The 22,933-nt window shown below is 46.7% G+C and overlaps 1 protein-coding gene across 1 annotated transcript in view; it reads left to right on the top strand.

Moving 5' to 3' along the window:
* Positions 1–4,978: 4,978 nt before the first annotated feature.
* Positions 4,979–22,933, top strand: part of PDILT (protein disulfide isomerase like, testis expressed) — a 29,122-nt gene continuing 11,167 nt past the window's right edge. Inside the window, exons 1-4 of the mRNA XM_084248915.1 lie at positions 4,979–5,183; positions 12,309–12,515; positions 18,353–18,486; positions 19,983–20,120. Of these exons, the coding sequence (XP_084105041.1) occupies positions 4,982–5,183; positions 12,309–12,515; positions 18,353–18,486; positions 19,983–20,120 (681 nt within the window). The 5' untranslated portion in view covers positions 4,979–4,981. The remainder of the gene's footprint in view (positions 5,184–12,308; positions 12,516–18,352; positions 18,487–19,982; positions 20,121–22,933) is intronic.

Consider the following 22,933-nt stretch of genomic DNA (forward strand, 5'->3'; position numbering starts at 1 on the left):
TTCTCGTGGCACTTCCCTCGGCTGTTGCCGGCAGCTAGGCCTGGAATCTGTGGGCCAAGGAAACAGAGGCCACAAGGAGGCCAGGTCGGAGGAGCAGGTGCAGGGAGAAGGGCGTCAGCAGGCCCAGAGAATGAAAGATAAGAGGGGCTGAGGGGACAAAGCAGGACTTGAACAAGAATGGGGTGCAGAGTTTGAGGGGAATCCTGTCTGAGGTGAGGCTGAGCCATAACCAGAGGGTCTCAGGAGAGAGCACAAGAGAAGACAAGAGAGGAAAGGAGAGAGAGAGAGAGAGAGAGAGAGACACTCCTAACCCTACTCCCACACTTCTCCCTCCTAGAAATGCAAATAGTTGAAGTCTTTGCTCCCTTCTGCCAAATGTCAGCTTCTGAGTAATGCTTGCTAGGGTCACTCTATTTAAAATGTCAATATTGCAATACTGCTCCCCACCCCCTTATCACTTTCGGGTCTTCCCTGTTTACTTTTGTCCCTGTCACTTAGATCATCGGACATAGTTATTCTATGTTCACCTCACTTTGCCTCTCCCAGACTCTAAGCTCCGTGAAGACGAGCTCTGCTGTCTCTTTCACTCCCTTCTGCATCCCTCATCCCCAGAATGGTACTTAGCATGTGTTAAGACCTTCAATGATATTTAATGAACAAACAAGTGAATGAATGAATGAACAGGATTTGTGGCTGATGCCTTGAAGCAAGAGGGTGAACTTGGGGGGCCAGGGGAACTGGATATCTATCAGAAAGACCTGGGGTGCTGGTAGTATTCTGGGCTCAAGTATCAACCTGCCCAGGCAACAGGAAACCTGGTAGCTTCCTTTCAGGCCTCCTAGAGCCCCATGAAATGGTCGAGTCCCTGTGAGGGGGTGCTTGAGATGGAGAAGCCCTCCACAGCCCCCACTGCCTTAGCTGCCACTCAGATGCACAGGCACCCACCTGGCTGGCGTGGCCGAGCACCAATTCTGAAAGCTCTGGAACTGAGGCAAGACTCAGCCTCCCTTTCCCTCTGACAAAGCCTTTCCAGACCTCTCAGAGAGGGTCTCACAACCTTGAATCCTGGGGTTCTTCCTACAAGACCCTTGGGCACATTTGCAAGGGATTCTGGGTAGCAAGGAGGTTTGGGAGGAGCACCAGTCAGCCTAGGAAGCTTCTGGTGGCCCTCACTGCCTTGTGTTCACATAACTAAGAAGGGGTTTTCTAGAGATTTTCTGTAGAGTAAGTTACCTCGCTAGCACTTCGATGTCTCCATCTTCATTAAAAAATTTTTAGATAACAGTTTCTCTTCCAAGTAAAGGAATCAATGAACAAATAAGTAAGCAGGTAAATTAATTTGAAAACCAAAAGTTCTAACAGTCATCACAAACAGACTCACCCCAAGTTGTGTGTTACCCAAGTAACACTGTGCCAGACTCACCCACATAGTGCGGGCCCTGGGGCTCTGGGGAGCATTAGGGACCCTTCAGGGGTGACAGGGGTTCATGATCCCTTTGACTGAGATACAGATTCCAATCACATGCACCAATCAGCTTTCTAGAAAGCCAGGCTCTCCAGCCTACCCTCCATCTGATCTCCACTTGCCTTTGTTGATTTCATTTAACTACGTGGTTCTCAACCTCAGCCAGCAGAAATACCTGGGAGGCTGCAGAGACACAGGCTCAATGATAGTGCATGGATCTCATTTGGATCCTGATTCAAACAAATGGAATATTTATGAGACAATTGGGTTAATGCATATACCGTCTGGATATTTGATGATATGAAAGAGTTTCTGCTAATTTTGTTAAGCACAGTAATGGTAATGTGGTTATGTTTATTAAAAATCCCTACCTTTTAAAGACTTTGAAATGTATGGATGAAATGTAATAAAAGGCAGGGAGTCAATGAGAGTGTAAATGAAGTCAGGTTGGCAGTGACAACTGAGGTAAAGGTGGGCACCTGGGCGTCCATCATACCATTTTTTTTGTGTGTGTCTCTTCATTTTGCCCAATAGAAAGTTTAAAAAAAATCCTCTGGGGAGATTTTAAAACATCTAGGTGACTGGACCCTTGAAATCTTGAGCAATTTTTAAATAGTGGGTCTGGGATGAAATCAAATACCAAGATTGTCTTAAAAGTACACCAGAGGAGTTTAATGTGCGCTTGGGATTAAAAGTGCTAATTAAGCACAAGTTCTTTATCACCTTCTGGAAGCAGGGACTGTCCACCTATGCTACAGATGGGGACATTCGGCTCTGAGCGTGGACTCTGCAAACCTGAGGATCTGGGCCACTTCCAACATCCAAGATCCCAGGTGTAGGCACAGGAGCAGTGCGGCCTGGTGATTTAGACCTAAGCTTAGCAAACGTTCCCTGTACAGAGCCAGATAATAAATATGCTTGGCTTTGCTAATCACATATGGTCTCTGCTGCAAATACTTAACGCAGTCATAACTTATAGTAAAGGGGCGGGTGTGGCTGGGATCCAACAGCACTGGGTTTATAAGAACAGGCAACAGACAGAGAGTGCTGACGCCTGCTTTAAACAAAGACGCTGGGCTTAGATCTACCTGAGCCCATCTTGCTTTTCCATCTAGCAGCTGGGTCATCCTGGACAGGTCACCCCTTTGTAAAGTGTGCCTTGTAATTGTACCTACCTCTTAGACGTGCAGTGAGAACTAAGGATATGGTCACTATAAGGCTCAAATCCTAACTTAGAAGAGTGATTTATTTGTTGTGATAGGCAGGCGTGGTGCTCAGTGATGGGTCAAAGTGATGGGGTCAGGATTTCAGTGTAGAGAAGGGACAGAGGGGAGCACATCTCTCTCATGACCCGGGGAGCATTTCTCTCTCAGGACCCCAGCAGCACCAAAACTCTGCTCCTCCCCATCAGAAGGTAAGCTTGCATCTCATCTGGGGCAGGGAACTGCTCCTCTGCCAACATGTTCTTCCAAACTCAGAGCCCACAACAGAATGGGGACTCAGAACCCCTTCCTGCTATGAATATCAAGGGTCTGCTTTGTAAACAAAATCCAAAAATATACTTCCAATCTCGGTGACCAAACTCAGCCACTGCCCACTTTTCTGAGGCAGGGTAAGATTGAATAATGGAAAGAGGACATAGGATGTGGGGGCGGGGTTATGTCAGAGTCTAAAACACTGTCCACCACATCCACGCTGCAGAGGTGGTGCATCACTGTGCTCCAGGGCATGAAGTCTATAGCTAAATTGCCTGGGTTAAAATCCTGACTGTTGGGCCTCCCCGGTGGCGCAAAGGTTGAGCGCTGGGTTGCGAAGCTGCCCGCGGCCTCTGCGGCGCCGGTTTGATCCCCGGCTGCTCCTCGGCCACCGGAGGAGGGTCCCACATGGCGCGCAGACCTCTCCTGCCGCCCGCTGCTCCCCTCAGCAGTGTACTTCGGTCCTTCTGCCTGCTCTGCTCCCCGCTCTGGCTCTGGTGAATTCTCTCACCCTCCCGCGCTTCTGACTGTACCCAGTGCATGTATAAACAAAAACAAACAAACAAACAAATAAATAAATAAAAACATGCCTCTATTAAAAAAAAAAAAAATAAAATAAAATCCTGACTGTTGCCTATTAGCTGTGTGATCTTGAGAAAATTACTTAACCTCTCTGTGCCCCATTTTATACACACTAAATGGGAATAACAATATTAGGGTTATAGGTCATAGGGTTGTCCTAAGACAGCTGATGACATGGAAAGCTCTAGAAGAGTAACCTGGTACATGTATTTGGAAAATTCATGTACAGCTACAGGTATTTAGAACATTTAGCACTGAGAATTGATCACAATTCTCTGCATAGGTGGCAAAAATATTACATTAGAATATCTATTTTTAAATGTCCCCAGACAGTTTGCCAAACACATCCCCCAGGTCATTCAGTCATTCACTCGCTCATCTATCTTCATTTTCTTACTATAAGGGTCAGATGCTGGGAACACAGCTGTCAATAAGGTTAGGGTCCTTATAGAATTAATCTGAAGGGGTGACCTAGGATATACCTGTAAAGTCTTCTTACTTCAGACACTCATGCTGTCTGTACAGTACCCAGGAAAATGGCTCAGTGTTTGAGGAGCCAAAACCTGAGGAAGTGACCTGGTGTTCAAAATTGTTGGGGAAGACATCGTTATCAGGGGATTGGAACTTAGAGACAGGCAGCAGCTGGTCCAGACCACGCTAACAGTTAGGAGTTGTCAACTCCTCTGTCAGTCAGTCAGCAGTGGGGGAAAAGATTATGCTACAGAGCTACTAGATAGACTTCTGGGAAGGAATCTACCACATATTTCATATCCTCAAGTAAGAAATTTAGAGCACCCAACAATGTTGATTTAAATATGCACATTCAAATGGACATTCACATAGGCGTTTGGACATCTGTAAGGATTCATTCCAAATGGTTAGCAGCAGTTTTCTTGGAGGTGGGGTTATGAGAGAGCTTTTAATTTTCCCTTTAACATATTTTTATTGCATTGTTTATAATTTTTGCAAGTATATATTATGAGGATGACTTTTGAAAGAAATATGTCCATTTGAGCAGAAAATTTATTCAAAAACCCAATGAATAGATAGCAAGGTAGTGAGCTTCCCGTCACCAGGGGCATTCAAGCAGGAGCTGCAGAAGCTTGAAGCAGAAAATGTGCAGGGGGAAGATGGGTTCAGTCATCTCTCAGGTGCAGAGGCTCACCCCAGAGTCTGGAGTGGGGCTCACATCTAAACCATCCTCACCTTGTGTCTAGGGGTTCAGTAGACTCAGAGACCGGCCTGTGATTTGGCTTCCCACTGCTCCCTGCTATACTGATCTATACCCTCACGGTTTCCATGCACCCCTAAGTCAGCCTCTCCTCCAGTGTGGCTGCTGAGCAGAGGGCAGGACCCTGTTTTCCATCCCCAACTGGGCTGACAGGGAGGGAGTAGTGACATGGGGCCTGGCCACCTGCATTGATAAGGCTCCTGTTCCTCCTGTCCCCACAGGACAGCCATGGAGCTGCTCATGGTGACTCTGCTGCTGGTGGCCTCGTGTGCGTCGGCCATCCAGGGCTCCCCAGAGGTGGACGTCAAGGAGGCTGGCGTCCACTTGTCCCGGCCCCTGCACATTGTGGTGGAGCGCAACCTGATGGTGCTGACGGCGGCTGGCCTGACCCAGATGCTGAACCAGACACGCTTCCTCATGGTGCTCTTCCGTGAGTGTCCCCCATACCTGGGCGGGGGCACCGGCCGGGCTGAGAACTACCTCCTCGCTCCAGAGGGCCAGCAGAGTTTTATGTATGTCTAAATACTGTGGGCGTATATTATCAATATCTTTTAAAAGTTAACATGTATGTGGCATCCGCCCTAATTTCCAGATGAGAAGGCTGAGGTGTAAGGACTTTGAGCAATTTGCATAAAATTCCATCAAAATAGTTCTAAGCCCTCCCAATGCACTATCTAAATCAAAGTGAGTTTTCAAAGACCTGCAGGCCTCCTAAAGTGACCTTTGGAAAAACTAATCACTTGGGAAAACATTCAAAATCTTTCTTCCAGGGATAAATTGACTCTTTACAAGAAGGAACTTTCCAACACTGTCCCCGGGGACAGACCTCTCATATCTTTAGCTTCCGCCCAGTTCCTCCTCTCTCCCCCAGCTGGCTCAAGTGCCAGTGGCGAGGCACATCTCTCCTCTTGGGCTTGTCACATCTCAAGTGTCACATATATCCAGAGCAGACCTCGGCATCTTTGATGTGCTCCCAACCTTTGATGATAACTGAGATCACATCGTGCCTCAGTTGAGATCATCACGACCCACCCAATGTCAAAGTCAGAAATCTCAAAGTTATTCTCGACTCATCTCTATTCTCAGTTCTGATTTGTCACCAGGTCCTATTGGTACCACCTCCTAAAGCCGCTGCCATCTCCACTTTCCGCCCCCACTCCCCTGGCCCCCATAGGACCTTAGTCTGGTCTCATAACAACCCACCTGAAATGCTGCAGCCTCTCCCTCGATGGAGTTCTTCCAGGGCTATCATTATGGCATACCCTGAGATTTTTTTCCTAAAATGCAAATCTTCCTAGTGAAAGACCCTCAGAGAGTCCCTAAGACCCAAACTCCTTCACATGGCCACAATGTCCTCTACCTGATCTACTTTGGATCTAGCTCCACTCCAGATAGATAGGTCAGACTTGGGGCTCAGGGTTTGTGCTCACAGTTTCCTCTGCCTGCAGTGTTCTTCCAGCTCTTTGTCTGATTTGGGTGGTTGAAGTTCATGGAGAATCTATCCACCCTCACCCCCACGTAGCCTGGCCAGAAGGGCCACCCATGTGCTTACCCATGGGCCCTGCTTCTGCACCCTCCTTCTCAAAGAATTTTCTGGACAGTATTAAAATCTCATAAACTTGTGAGTTCCATAGGGGGCAGGAGCCAAGTTGCACTCACCTTGCTTCCTAACATCTGCAGAGGCTGATGTAGGCTGCAGAGATGTTGAATGGGTGAAGGAATGAATGAATGAATGGGCTTTCCTTTGGCCCATAGTGTTCTCAAATGAGGCAGAGAGAAAAGGTGATGTTCAGAGACAAGAGTCAAAATGAAATTACTCAGTTATCTTCAGGATTGTTGCATCGGGCAACATCACACTGATAAATGGGAGTCATGGAGCAGGCTACATAATGCAGGATGCTGCTGAAGAGCTAGATCCTGGCCCTTTTATTGACACATGATATTAGTTAAAATGGGGAGGAGCAAAAAGAGATTAAGGGGAAGGAGATTAAAGAAAGGGGAAGGGTGTAGAAGATTAGGGATTGTGAGTCTGCCCTCCAGGCACTTCTTATCTACTTGATGACACACCCTAATCCCCAGCCATGGTTCTAATCTTATCAACAAGGCGTTCCACTGATCTGGGGTCCCTTGTCATGGATCATCGGTCCTCGGCCCCCTGGGTGTTTCCGGTCATACCTCGTGATGCATAACCTTCCCAGTGTGATCCAGCTTTGTGCTCTTGTTTGATTTGAAGGGCTGAAGGGTTGGGCTCCTATACCTAACTGGCCAGACCATTTTGACCTTGTTTAGGTGACAAAATGGCGGCCTAATAGGCTGCCTAGGAGTAGCAGACCCACAGAGGATCATGTAATTATCCCCAAAGCAGGAAGCCTTCCCTGGGAGCAGGTTAGATGTGATGGTGACAGGGATGAGTTTGGTGATAAAGACAGCTATGACGATGATAACAGGGGTGGTGATGAGGAAGGCACTGGGCTTGGCCTCATTGTTCCATTTAACATACAATGATGGATGACTTGCCTGAGCTCACACAACTGGTAAGTGATGAAGCCTGGATTTTAGGTCAGGTCTGACACCAAAGCTGTGCTGATAAGTGGAAGATTCATTCATTAAATATTTATTGAATACTTGTCATATATCAGAATTATTTTAGGTACCGAGTAGGAAAGAAAACAGATACGCCTCCATGCTTTTTGGAACTTACAGCCTGAAAAGACTGAAGAGACTCAGGATAAACAGATAAATTAGTGAAAAAGATGGAGAATGGCTTCTGGTTAAAAGTACAAGGGAGAAAAGCACATGAGAAAAATAAGAGCATTCAAGGGTGGCTAGAGGTGGGGTTGAGATTTTATGTGGGGGACCTTGAAGGCCTTCCTGAGAAGGGCACAATTCAGCACAGACATGAAGGCTGGTCGGCAGCAATTCAGGCGGATATCTGGGAGAAAGAAGAGCCTTCCAGGCAGAGGACAGTGAGTGCAAAGGCTCTGAGGCAGGGAGGTGTCAGGGTGGTTCATGTAAAGCTGAGTTGCTAACTAGAGAGTCAGAAATAAGCTCAGAACAATGGGACCTTGTAAGTCATGACAATGAAAGAGAACTCTGTCAGCTGGCCTCAGAGCAATGAGAGGAACTGATGACCATCCTGAAGTCCCTACCACCCGGCATATGCCTGTTAATAACAAATGGCCCCGTGGAATGGGGAGAGGGCTGTTCTCAGAAAGCTTTTCCATGCTCGATCTGGAACTTGGTCTAAAGCAAGATTTCTCATCCTCAGCACTACTGACATTGTGGCTGGGTGATTTTTGTTGTGTGTGGAGGGGACAGTTGTCCTGTGCATTGGAGGATGTTAGTTCCCTGGCCTTATTTGACAGCACTCCAGGGGCGATAACCAAAGATGTCCCAGACATGGTCAAGTGTCCCCTGCTGAGAAACACTGTGTAAAGAGAGGCAAGTTCCAGTTCCCTGTCAGAAGCTGATCTCTACTCCCTGTGCTCCCGCCTCCCCCATGCATCAGCCCCTCCCCTGCCTCACACCAGCTGCTCAGAAAAGGGAATCTGGGCTTAGCTACTAAAAACCCAGCAAACATTGACTCTAGGATCATTAGCCATTAATAGGTCTGCACACCAGGCAGAGTCGCTGCCTAGTCTAACATGATCCACGTCCCCTTTACTTACCTCCAAATGCACGTAAGCATGTGAGCCCCACAACAGACCTGGGTCTTGGTTTGGGTGACTGGGCGTTGGTCACCCTTGTTTTCCTTTCCCCAAAAACCAGGAGATCTGCTGAGGAGTCTGATATCTCCAAGGGACCCTCCCTTCCAAGAGAGACCCACTCAGAGCAGGACCCCACCTATGGCATCATAATAGTTAATGTTTATTGGCACTTTTGTGGTAGAGCTTTGTTCGACTTGCCTACTATGTGGGCTCATCCTAAGGTAGAGGACCTATCCGCATAGCCAGTCTACAGATGAGGGAAACTGAGGCACAGAGTTTAAAAAACATCTTGCCAAGGCCACAAGTGCTGTACGCCACCATAACTCTGTTTTAAGATATAATCTCTGGAATTCAAGTTCGTTGTATGGACCAGACAATGAACTAGGGTGGAGCTCAGGAGCTGAGGAAGGATGTACCCACAGGAGCTCCTGCCCTCCCAGGAAAGGACTCCCTGCTCATCCACAGTCCACTGGACACTGGTCTGCCAACAGCAATGAATCGTCTCCCTGCCTTGACCCCAAGTGGCATTTCCTGTAGAACACAGTCACTGCATGCTGAGGGAGTGCATGCATTCACTTCACCTTTACAAACTCAGAATCCAGTGTTTCAGATCCCCAGGGGTAAAACAAATTTGTAAATTTTAAAAAGACAAAAAGTGGGACTATGAATCATAAAGAGTGGATTTAGCTCTACAGATTCTGCCCTGATGGGGGCAGAGCAGAGATGGGAAATGCACCCCTATCTCTCCCCTCCAGGAAAAAGGGAAATTTTTCAGCCCAGCTTACCTGGCAGTCAGTTAGGGCACAAGGGCATAGATCTTGGAGTCAGCCTTAGAGTTGAATCTCAGCCTACCACTTACTAGATGTAATGTCTCTGAGCTTCGATTTCTGCATCTGTAATGTTCCTCACCTAGAATAGTAGGTAACTTATCATCAAAATAATGCATATAACTCTTAGCAAAGTGCTTGGCATAGTGAGTGCTCAGTAAATGTTATTACTGTATCATCATCATCACCATCACCACCACAATTATCACCAACAACCATCCTTTTGGTTGCTCCAGACAAAATCTCAGAGTCATGCTTGACCCCCTCTCTTTTGCTCATTTGCACGTCCAATCCATTCACACATTCAGTCAACTCTTCCTTCAAAATCTCTCAAGACTCTACCATGTCTCACCCCGTTAAATCCACCACCCAGTTTCAAGCCATTACTGTGTCTCACCTGAATTATCGCAGTGGCCTCCAACTGGTCTTTCTGGACCCACTCCTTCCCCTTTGTGGTCTGGTCCTACAACATTCAGAGCAACCCAGTTTAACAGTCATTTCTCATCTAACTCTGCTCTGGGCCCTACACAACCTCCCCAGGAAAGGTCAACATTTACACGATGGCCCTCAAAAGCTGACACCATCTTATCCTCACCTCAATTCACTCTGCTAGACCTGGAAGACTTGTTGTGCCCCAAACATGTCACACAGAGGCCCACCCCAGGGCCTGTGCCCTTACAGTTCCTCTGCCCAGAATGCACTCCCTCCACATAGTCACAGAGCTGCTCCCTCATCTCCTTCCGTCATTATTAAAATGTTGCTCCTCAGTGAGGCCTTCTTTACCCTCCCTACTTATAATCAGAACTCCCCTGACACTCCCAACTACCAATTCTTTTTTTCCCCATAGCACTGGGCATCTAAGGGAGGAGGCATACTTTATTTTGTTTATTTTCTGTTCTCTCCAATGAGAGAGGGATTTTTGTTGGTCAGTTCATTGTTAAATCCCCAGTACCTAGAACAGCCCCTGGCACATGGAGGATCCTAAAACAGGTTGGATGGACTGATAGATGGATGGATGGATGGATGGATGGATGGATGGATGGATGGATGGATGGAGGCTCCTCATTACTATTATTGTTACTTAGATCCTGTCCAGCCCTCAGGTCCCAACATTCTGGCTCTCAAAACCTTTCTCCCACTTCTACTTTGGGACACAATGTGAAGCTCTAACAGCCCCATTTGGACAATCAGTCCAAGTACATCACTCACCTGAGCTTCTTACCCTAGAAACTCAGATTTGGACAGTATGTCAATCAGCAACCCTGAGCCAGGCATGGCCAGATCCACAAGGAAACTAGAGAAACCAGCAATAGGCCAGCACTGCAGGAGGTGATGGATGGAGGGGCATCGAAGGTAATGAAGGTGATAAAGCAGGCAGTGGAGAGGCATCGATCTATGAAGGAGGCGATGAGTCCTCTTCCAGCCCATTGACTGGGAATTTAATGAAAGCGATCATTCACCTTCGGGCTCTCTCACAGGGGCAGGTGTGCTGAGTGGCCGTGGGGCGGGAGGGTGCCAGCTGTCCTGGCCCAGCCTTCTGGGTTTGCTTTACAAAAGCCTCTCTATTGGGCTTGGAACTCTCCCACAGCAGTGGAGGTGATTTACATTCCCCGCCACCCCCAGCACTCCAGATGGGCTGAGGGCTTGAAAAGATAAAATATCCAGTTCTCTGCCTTGAAGAGAACTATTGACCATGGCAGGCATTGGGGTAGTCAGCTGAGGACCCACAGGCTCACAATATTATCAGGAGAAAGGAGGGCACACTTGAGTGCCTTTTAGTCCCCTCCCCTTTGGGCTGGAAGTCCTATCCCCCTACCAGGATCAAGAGCCAACTTCCTGAGGCTGACTGCAGAAAAGGGCTCCCCTGCTCATACCCACAACCCCAAGTGACACCACAATGGGGAAGAGGACAGAGGAATCTTTTTCTTTTTTTTTTAAGATTTATTTCTTTATGCATACAGGAGCTGGGGTATAGGCCAGAGATGCGGGGGGTGAGAGGATCCACCAGAGACAGAGCGGGGAACGGAACAGGCAGACTGACTGAAAATACACTGCTGAGGGGAGCAGCAGGCGAGACAGGAGAGGTCTGCGGCGCCATGTGGGTTGCTCCCTGGCTGGCTGGGGCTCAAACTTGTGCTGCAGAGGCTGCGGATTGCTTCATAGTGTGGTGCTCAACCCCTTGCGCCACCAGGGAGGCCCCCCAGTATCTTTTTCTCATAGCATTTAGTGTGCTTTCCCAAGATGGGTGGTTCTGAGGGGGCTAGGGGGGCATCACAGCCGCCATCAGCCTTTCCCACCCTCTTGGGCCTTCTCACATTTGCTCTTCCTTCCTTGAGCGCCTCCGCCACGTTGCACTGCAAGGCAACCAGAGGGGCTCGGTTTGGCCTGTTAGTCTCTGAACTTCCACCAGATGGCGCTCGTGGCCTCCCATGTTCTCATTTGCGTTCTCCTTTTCCTATAATTTCTGAACATGGAAATTTTACAATAATAATAATAACAGCAGTTACGCAAACACATTACATCCTTCTTTCTGCCCCATGAGATTGGGGTATAATAGGTCATTTCCTTGTGCAATAGTTCCATTATCTAGGAACTTGAGATAATATTAGCAATATCTACCCCAGAGTGGTACTAGAGGATTCAATGACTTAATCCATGGAAAGCTCTTAGAAAATAGTAATCCCTGTCTACCTGATTGCTAAATATATCCCATGTGACTCTGACAGCTCCATGCGGTGGCCACTATGACTTTCCCGTTTTACCCACGAGGAATGTGGAGCTTAGCTAGACTGGGATGTCCAAAGTGATATTGTTTCCATTGTTGCTGACCCCAAGGAACCTTGAGGACATGGGTCTCCCAAATCGATCCATTTCCTAAGTCATGTGTGCCCCACACCCTGTCACAGTTCAAAGGGCATGAGAAAGCCCAGGAGCTGAGTTGTCCACACCACACCTCCTCCTTAGGAGATGGGGAGAGGAGAGTATCTAGCAAATTCTGTCTCTTCCTATTGGCTCTTGTAGACAACCCATCCACAAAGCAATCGAGGAACATGGCTGAGGAGCTGGGCAAAGCCATGGAGATCATGGGCAAAGGCAAGAATGGAATCGGCTTTGGCAAAGTGGATATCACAGTGGAGACAGAACTTCGAAAGGAGTTTGATGTTAAGAAGGCCCCAGAGTTGAAGTTGTTTTTTGAGGGCAACAGATTGGAGCCCATCAGCTGCACAGGTAATGGTGCTTGTGTGTCAATCCAGGGGACACCACCTATACATAAACACCAGCATGTCAGAGACGCAACAGGGTATGTTCACTTCTTGCTCTTGCAAAACCATCTTGCAGATGGCAGCCAGAGGCTGGAGGTGGGGCTTTGCTCCACACTGTCTTTCAAGGGCCCAGGCTCCTTCCACCTAGTGTCTCCACCCTCCTCCAGGGCTTCTGAGCCACCTGCAGTTTCCTCTGGGTGGCCAGAAGTTGGGGCAAGTAGGTGGATGGAGCACCAGTGATGGTGGCCATAACCCCTGGCCAGGAAAATACATCCCTGTATTTTCTCGCCAGTACCAAAATTCTGTTACATGGCCCCACCCAACTGAAAGGCTGAGAAATATGGCCCGCTCTGTGTCCCTAACGAAAAGAAAATAGATGTTTATGAAAATTTAGACGCCTTCACCTCAGCTTGCATCTCAGCTGGTAGACCCTGAAAGTGGGTGAGGAGCAAGGCTTATAAACTACCAGAGAACAGCAAGTCCCTAATTCCTTCTCTCCACATCCAAAACTTTAATTTTGCCAGGGATCTAGAATGATTATAGGCCCATGAAGCACTGGTTGGCCAAAAGGGAGACTGGGGAATGATAGAACAGGACAGGCTTGGGAAAGGTGACTACCAAACACTTTTGCTTCTATCAACCTCCATTTCATTCACCTCTTCAGCACCCTTTAATGGATAACTTGCCGTGTGTCAAGCCCCATCATGCTTTGGAGAATGTTTCCTAATCTTAAAAATCTTAAATATATGAGTGCATCAATGTAGACATATGGATGAAGGGAATAAAACTGAAAAAACCAAGACCCCCAGCAGAGCCCCTATTATGCTAGTAGAATGTTCTCAAGTGTTGAATGATTGAATCTCAGGAAACTGAGACGGCATTGTGGGTCCTGGAATTTAGCAAGCTTGTGATAAAATCTGTTTGAGCAAGACCTGAAGTGCCAGAGGAGTTGGGGTGGACGTGGGAAAAACCTTTCTGGATTTTCAGAACTCTCTTGCAGTTCTCAGGATAGACACAAGGGGGCAGGAGACCCATGGCCCAGATGTGCAGAGGAAGGTGCTGAGAAATCACTGAGCAGGGAGGGGGCGAGAGAAGAGATGTGGAGAGGCCAGAGGAGCTGCGGGAGAGGGAACACAGACTGATGCTTCCTAGGGAGACTGAGTCACAGTCTCAGCAGTGGTGACCCACACTCCCAGGAGGGGAGCCCTTTGTAATGTGTTGGCTTTGAGGGCGATTGTGGAAAACCTCTTCAGAGCCAGTCCGCTCATGCATTGGCTCATGTTCTCGGTGCCTCCACTCCTGACGGACAGAGGAGATTTGTCTCCACTTAGAGGTGACAATATGGCCACTTCCAGACTGCCAGAGCCCCTTCATGGGAGGAGCCAGTGTCTGGGTCCTCCTTGGCCATGCAGCAGGCTTCCTCGTCACAGCCTCCAGGGAGTCTCCCTTGATTGACTGGGTCAAGGTGCCTTCCCCTCTCTGTGGTCTCACAGGTTCTGTGTTTCCTGCATCAAGGCCCTCACCTCACAGGATTGCACCTGTTCCTCGCGCTCTATGATTTCACTTCTGCTCCTGGGCCCTCCTGGCAGACACCCCCACCTTCAAGTCTTCACTGCATGCCTAAGGAACCATCACTTCCTCCTATTGAATTTCAATTTCCTCATCTATAAAATGGGGATGGTGAACACACTTGACTCCTAGGGTTACTGGAAAGAGGAAATAAGTCTGAAAGGCCTTTGCCATGTTCCAGGCACTGTTCTGGTCTCTGCTCATATGTTATAAAACCCCCACACTGGAGGTGCTTTTACAGGTGGGGAAACTGAGGCACAGAGTGGTGGGACACCTTCCTCAAACCTCATAAGTAGTGAGAGTCACAAACATTCAAGATAATAGTTGATAGTTTGCAGGCCAGATCCTCTCTGTTGTGGCTACAGAACTCAACATAGTGTGAGCTGTGCTCCAATAAGAGTTTCTCTATAAAATCGATTAGCAGGAGGAAGTGGCCACCACTATGACTGACTCAACCCTGCTCTACAGTGTACTATACCAAGTAAATGGCCGCCATAGCTATTAGCGTTATTAAACCATGAATTTTCAGCCCCTGGTCCATTGCTTAGAACATGGAGGAAATTAAAGAGCGGTTTTTGAATTGAAAGGAATAGAATTCCAAGGGACCAGAGCAGGCAAGCCAGGGTCAGGAGCCAGTTTCAATTTCTACTGGCCTTGCCGATCCTTCTTCCTCGGTACTCCCCCTCCAACCAGGGAGGGAAGCAGCGAGATACAGGATGGGGCCAGATCTGGAGTTTAGGACAGGACTAGCTAGGGGGATTTGAGCCAGGCTTCTAATTTCTCATTTCCCAAACAGAAGGGAAAGTGTCAGTTCTTTCGACTGGACTGGGCTTCCCTGAACTGAAAGGAGCGAGTGCTTCGCTTTGTCTCCTGCACTGTGACTTTCATGAGAACCTCCTTAGGAGCCAGAAGGTGGGGTGAGTCCCGTCCACCTTCTCCTCTAATCTCCAAGGATTGATGGTGAGAGACCTGGCCTTGGCGATCTCCCTGGAAGACGGGACACAGGTTGCCTCCAGGGCCACAATTAATGATGCATTCATAACTTGTGCCTGGAAACATGCGACAGAGCCGTGGCCCCAGTCAATCATTGACATAATGCTCACACCTGGGTTGGCACTGTGTCCTCTGGCTCAGAGCCAAATGCGAGGGTGCTGGAGGAGGCACCTGCCCAGCAGGAACTGTGGCCTGCCCAATCTTCGGACACTCGGGAACAAATTATTTGCCAAGTTCAGATCCACTGCCATGGGGTCCAGCAGGGCAAATGGAGCTCAGACATCCCAGAGAAGGCGACCCAAGAGCAAGTTCCCTCAAGCCAGCTAATCTAATGATTCATTCACCTCATTCATTCATCCTGTAATTATCTCTTGAGCACCTTTTATGAGCCAGATGTTTCAGGAGCCTCTGGGCAAGTCAGGAAAACAGCACAATGTCAGAAAGAGACAGACAGCAGGTCATGAGATAATGATGGGCTGGGCTGGGGGGCAGTAAGAAAAGGCCAAATTGAGAACAGAGTAAGCAGGAGGAGATGACCTTGAAGAACTGAGGAGTCAAGGGGAGGGGCTGGTGGATGTCAAAGGTTTATGTGTCAGAGGAAAGGGGAGTGACCACGGCAAGGATAGTGGAGGACAGTGGTACAAGGTGAGAGCCGAGCAAAGGTCCTGAAGACCCAAAATTCCTGCACTCAGAGGAACTTGTTCACCTTACTTTACATTTTCAGAATCTTTAAACCTCTTCTTTTTAGGGCACTGACAACATAATTGTTTCAGACAAAAACCTATAAAACATTTTGCATCTGTGCCCATTTCTTCTAGAACAATGGCTCAGAACACTGTGAAAATACACATTCAGCCTGGGAACTGGAATCCAGGAGGGGGAGTCTGCAGTGGGGTGCAGGGTCATGGCCTGAGGGTGGCATGAAGCACCCCTTCCCCGTCCCTTTGTTAATAAGAAATCAAGGTCTCATCTTCGAGATGCACATAAATGTCAAAGATCTACTTCAAGGTTGGGGAAAGAAAAAACTTTAATGTTGAGCCTGGTCAGCAGGAGGTAAGCCCAAGACTCAGCTACACCTCCCCCAAAAGCTGGAGAAAAGGACTAATACCATATCTTGAGAAGTGGAGCTTGAGAGAATCATAGAATTGAACTCCACTGGCTGGGGAATGTGGGTTTGGCAGGAGGTCCTTGGTAATAACAAGTCAGCCCAAGCAGAGAAGTTTCTTTTCAAATGACCGGATCTTCCTGGCGCGTGGACCCCTTGCTTCTGAGTGCGGACCGGGCAGCTCCTCCTTTCTTTTTGGTTCCGAGCCGGTGAGCTCTTAGCTACGGCAGAAGATTCATTGTAGAGCATCAGGCTTTGTTGCTTCTGTGAAAACCAGCTCAGAACATAGTTAACCACACCCAGCTCTCCCTGCTGAGAGGGTGGATCGGCCACACTTTCACCTTGAGGCCACCACATCCCCATCCTATGAACCTTGAAAGGCCTGATTCACTGCGGTTTTTAAAATGACCTAACCTGTATCCATTAAAGCTGAGCACAGCATCCCGTATGACCAGAAATTCTGTTCCTGGGCACGTACCCAAAGTGGAGTTGTACAATGTGACCCCAGAGACATCCACGAAAATTAATTCTTAACAGCCCCAAACTGGAAGCAACCCAGATGCCCATCAACAGAGAGTGGATACACCAGTTGTGGCATCTTCACAGCATGAGTCCACTTACACGGAGTTCAGAGCCGGCAGTCCAGTGCAGGTTGCTAGAAGTTAGGATATTGTTTACCCCTAGTGGGGGGTGGATGAGCAACTGGGAGAGGGCACCAGAGGAACTTCTGAGGGGCTGGTCACCTTCCATTTCTTGATCTAGGTGTAGCTACTTGAGTATGTTTATTTTATGAAAAGTCACTGTACATTTCTGCATGAAATGGACTTAATTTCAAGTTTTTAAAATGGCCTAATGTTCTTGGGAAATAAAAGCAAAGATACTGAAAGTAGAGTCCTGTGATTTAGTAACTCAGTGTGCATTCTCCAAGCCCCATGCAGCAAGCTGCCCTGTTGCAGGGCCTTTGCTTGGGCTGATTATCTACCTGGAAACCTTTCCCTTATCTTATTGCCTCCAGAACACCATCCTTCAGTTTTCAGTTCGCAAGTGATTTCCTCCAGGAAACCCTCCTTGTCTTCATAGTCTAGGTCATATATCTTTGCTACAGGCTCATAGAACTTTGCTTACAGACACTTACTTTGAATGTTAATTATATACTTGTTTGTGTAATTCTTTGACAACTTAACAGAAATGAGAGCTATAATGTGGCAATGTCTTTATTCCTGCTCATCATTGTGTCCCCAGGACCAAGCATAGCACTTGATAACTTAATAGGCACTCAATGCATAGTTGTCAAATGAATGAATGAGTGATGAAATGAATGGGTAAAGGAACATAGTCCTTTGTATGTAATCCCAAGTTCTTCACAAATAGGAATTGCATGATCTCGCAAACTCATTTTAAATGTTTCAGGCTATTCTACAGCCAACTTTAATATAATATTTTACATTACTTGCCATCATGTGAAATTAATGATCCTAGCAAACACATGTCCATCTGTGTAAATGTGCATGCATCTGGCTCACTGTTCTGTTGCTCCAGTTATGGTATATGTGCTCCAATTTTAGAAGCTAAGATTTTTTTATGTGTTTGGCACCTCCCATGTGAGAGTTGAGAAATGGATGTCAGGATCTGTGACCTCAGCAGACATTTATGTGTCAGCTGAAGAATTGGAGACTCAGGGAGATAATGGAATTTTCCCAAGGTCACAGAGTTAGCTAGTTTTTTAATCTACATTTTATTTATTTATATTTAAAAAAAAAAACAAATCCATCTTCCTGTCACTTTGGAGAGTAGATAAGACCCTGGGCATGCTTCCTCCAGTGTTTGATTCCCAGGTTTGCTCATAGGGTGGCCATTGGTAAGCTGAACTTCAATTTCCTCCTTTGCAAAATGGGGAGAGTAAGAATATCCCATGGAGTTCTTGTGGGCATGTGATACTTGAAAAGCATGAAGCACAGTGCTTGGTCCTTGGAAAGCAGTCATTAAAGTTAAGTTGCCCTTGTTAATGTTCATGCTTTGGAATTTGGGGGCACAGGAGGGGGAAGTGGAGTAATTGACCTTGGTTTTCAAGACGTATCTTGCTCCAGTACAAAAGAAAACTTCTGTGGGATCCATTTAACTATGTCTCTCTCCAGGAGTGGTTGAATCTACTGCCTTGGTCGTTTGGTTGAGAAGACAAATTAGCCAGAAAGCATTTTTGTTCACTAATGCCCAACAGGTGGCAGAGTTTGTGAAATCCAGGCCCTTGGTCATCATTGGCTTCTTTCAGGTACTGGGGTCAAGAGGTGGGAGGAGGCTTTTGACTTGAAAGACTTATATCTGGGAGAAGAATGGGCTAAAAGGAGGTCTTTCACCTGGTTTAATTCTATACCCATGATTCCTTACCCAATGAGCTGGGGGTGTTTTTTTTGGGAGGGGGCAGAAAATCCACAGGCTTAAAAGGGAGAAAGAAAAGGGAGTTGAAGTAATAGGGAGGCTAACTAAAAAGGGCAAGAATGGAAAGCAAGGGCCTCCCCGGTGGTGCAGCGGTTGAGCACTGGGTTGCGAAGCTGCCCGCAGCCTCTGCAGCGCCGGTTCGATCCCCGGCTGCTCCCCGGCCACCGGAGGAGGGTCCCACATGGCGCGCAGCCCTCTCCTGCCGCCCACTGCTCCCCTCAGCAGTGTACTTCGGTCCTTCTGCCTGCTCTGCTCCCCGCTCTGGCTCTGGTGAATTCTCTCACCCTCCTGCACCTCTGACTGTACCCAGTGCTTGTATAAATAGATAAATGAGTCTTTAAAAAAAAAAAAGAATGGAAAGAGAGGAGAAGAGATGAACACATTTCTTGGATTGGTTTTAACAATATCGTTAATTTGGGAGGAGGATCCATTTAGAACACCACTGTGTTAATATACAAATTGTGTTTCCTTTTGGAGAATTTGTTTCTTATATGTCTTAACTAATTTCTTGTAACTTGATAACCCCTCCCTTACTCCCAGGTCAGAACTATGGCATTATATGTGGGAAGAGAATGTGACTCTTTCTCTACTACCCCACTTTTTGACAGTGTTTGCAACCCCAATTGTCTTTCAAGCCAAAGATGAAGGCTGACAGTACAGCCTTATTTTGTCATATTTTGTAATTGGTACAAAATATGATCAAATCAATTGCCTATTCAGAAAGCAATTAAGGAATAAATGTTAAAAAGTCTCCACCCATGGGCCTCCTCGGTGGTGCAGTGGTTGAGCACTGGGTTGCAAAGCTGCCCTCAGCCTCTGCAGCACTGGATCGATCCCCGGCCACCGGTGAGGGTCCCAGACCTTTCCTGCCACCCACTGCTCCCCTCAGCAGTGTATTTTGCCAGTCTACCTGCTCCGCTCTCCACTCTGACTCTGGTGAATTCTCTCACCCTCCCGCGCTTCTGACTGTACCCAGTGCTTGTATAAACAAACAAATAAATAAATAAATAAATAAATAAATAAATAAATAAATAAATAAATAAATCTTTAAAAAAAAAAGTCTTCACCCTGTCTCAGCAGAGCACATACTCTAATACTTAGAATAGAAAAGATCAAGTTTATCAGTTCAGTCAGTATGTGGCTTTGCCCATGTTGACCTTAGTCAGAACCAGACAAGCAAGATGGATACAAAACATCCTTGAAAAGGGATTTAGGCCACTCCAGCACTTGGAAAGGTGAGAGAATTGGTCACCAGTGCCACCATCTCCTTAAATAAGCCAGGCAATTTGCTTGCTACCGAAACCTTAACAAACATGTTTCCCCAAACAGGATTTAGAGGAAGAAGTAGCACAGTTGTTCTATGATATGATTAAAGACTTTCCAGAGCTAACATTTGGAGCAATATCAATTCACAATGCCTTGGGGCATTTCCACGTCACACTGGACAGTGTCCTGGTGTTCAAAAAGGTAAGACTTTGATCCTATTGCAATGAAGGTGGTCTCTAGTTCAAAACAGTGAGCTACATATATTATGTATGGATTTGGGGTACGAATTCTGGCTCTGCCACATGGGAGCTTCATGGCATTGAACTCATGGACTATTGTGCAATCAGCCTTCTGATATTTCTCTAGCTTTCCTAGGCATTCTCCATTGTAAGCTCTTTCTCCTTTCCTTAACCAGTTAATGGCATTCATTAAGCCTCAACCCTCTCTTCTGTTTTTCCTTGTGGGCCATGCTCCTCTGTGCACCCTTCATGAGCAATTATCATCCACACACCCATGACTTAAAATTTTCCATGTCCAGATTTCTTTAATCTCTAGAACTTTATATCTATCACCAGCTATCTCGGTACTGCTCTCCAAAATCCTCTTCCAGTGTCTTTTATCTCTCAATGAATGGTGCCACCATCTGTCCCATCTAGTTTCACAGAGCCAGAGTCATCAATCTAACACCACTTCCCTCTTCTCCGCCCCTCCTAACCAACCCAACATCTCAATCCTATTGATTTTATATCCAAAATGCCCCTAAAATCTCTCCATTTCTCTCTGATGCTGCTATCCTGAACCAAGTGGCCCTCATCTTCCACAGCCTCCTGCAACAGCCACCCAACTGTCTTCCATACTCTTTCTCACCCTCTAAAGAGCAGTCTTCCCCAAATTCAGATTTGATAGTCATTTTCTTCTTTCTTCTCACTTCCTTCCCTTTTATGGTTCATTTTTTCTCAGGATGAGGACTCAAATCCTTAATGAACATCAGAAGACCTTTTATAGTCTGACTTCTTTCTAGTCTAGATTCCACTCAAGGATCTAGATCTGAGTTGTTCAATATGGTGGCCACTGGGTACATGCAACTGTGTACATTAAATTAAATTAAATTAAATTTAGTTCTTCAATAAAACTAGTCACATTTCAAGTGCTGAACAGCTACCTGTGGACAGTGGCCGATGACCTGGACTGCCCAGGCTTACAGAGCATTTCTATCAACACAGAAAGTTGCACTGAACAATGTTGCAATAGACACAGTGGTCTGCTTCCTAGAGCTGCCTTACTCCTTCCATACACAAAGCCAAACTTTTACTACAACCATAAATGCTTGTAGATAGGTTCAGAGGCCACACAGGAGGTCAGTGAGTGACATGAGATCAGTTTGACTTTCAGAGAAGATTCTTAACCACTGTGTTTTTACTTGGGTTCATAGGAGTTATTGAAAGGTTTAAAGTGGGAGAATAAAATGGCCTGATTTGTGTTTTTGAATGTGACAACCTGGAGTCTAGATACAGATTAAAATACAGATGGAAATTTAGTATATGATAAAGATGGTATTTTAGGTCAGTGAAGAAAATATTTATTATTCAGTGACTAGAGTAGAGAGAAATGAGTAGCTATTTGAAAAACTAAACTAAAGCTGAATCCATAAGAATGAAATCATGGAAAGATTGGAAGAAGCCACAGGGGACTTTGCTGGTTAAAATTAGCATAGGAAAACCCCTTTATAAAACATGATAGAAAGCCAAGCAGCTATGAAATGAGGTACTGATAAATTTGGACCATGCAAAAATGTAAAAGTTCTGCAGAATAAACCCCATCACAAAATCAAAAGCCAAATAGCAAACTTGGAAAGCTCAGTCATGAAAGCTGTATGTTTCAATGATCGCAGGCATGGGCGCTGCAGTCACACCGCCTAGGTGAGATGCAGCCTCCACTTCTGACTCCCTTAGCAAATTCACAAGTCCCTCGCTTCTCTGCAGCTCAGTTTTCTCAACTGTAAAGTGGGGGAGATGATAACACATAGCTCCACGCGGTATTGCAAGGATTAAGTGAGTTTGCGCAGGTAGCATGCTTAGAACTGGTACAGCCTGAGCTCTCAATTAGACTATGGGCATAACAGGACAGAGTTTGCACCTTATCTAGAGGACAGCGGGGGTTATGATGTATTTAAGCAAGAGAATAACAGGGTCATGTTTGTGTTTTAACAACATCATTCTGGCTAAGTGTGGGAATGGATTGAAGGCCAACAAGATGAGGAATTGGAAGACCGTGATGAGACTTTCTAGCAGTCCAGGGAAGCTTGGACTAGAGGGTGGGGCTAGTGCAGATGAAGAGGGGGAGATGGAGCAGAGAAAAATGAGGTGATTGCTGCTGCTCCATCCCCTGCAGACTGGGCTCCTGGGCTACAGAGAATTTTATCATTCCCTGTGCTGGGTCAGGTCTTTCTGAGATGCAGTCACCAAGCAGGATTAGACAAGCAAAGCTTTATCAGGGAAAATGTCTGTAAAGGACAACAGGGTGAGAAAGATTCAGAGTTGTCAGAACACCATGTAAGGACCCTCTGGAAGGAAGGAAGTTCGGATGAAAAGTTGTAGACAACAGTGGCCTTCTCAGGACGTTCATCAAAGTGAACTCTCAGAGAAGTCCGACATCGGCCAGAAATGGACTTGCTGTAGTATCCCAGACAGTCAGTCACTGCTTAGGAGCAGCAGGAGAAAAGCTACACAGCATCAGCATAGACACGGTGAGGGACGTCAGAGCAAGGCAGCGAGGGCTCTCAGTTGATTATACTCCGTTTGTAGATTAGACATTTTCATGGCTGCCTCATACCCATATTCTACCCACAGGCGATTCTGCCCAGCCATCCATATTTATTAAGTACCTAGATTATGGATTACCCTGTCACCATGGTATTTCCCTTTTATCCTCTGGGAAAATTGTGCTATTTATATTTATTAAGTGTCTAGATCATGGAAGCTACTGCCCTCCTCTGTTTCTCTTCTTTTGTCCAA

This window comes from Talpa europaea, assembly GCF_964194135.1.
Source record: "Talpa europaea genome assembly, chromosome: 12".
NCBI lineage: Eukaryota > Metazoa > Chordata > Mammalia > Eulipotyphla > Talpidae > Talpa > Talpa europaea.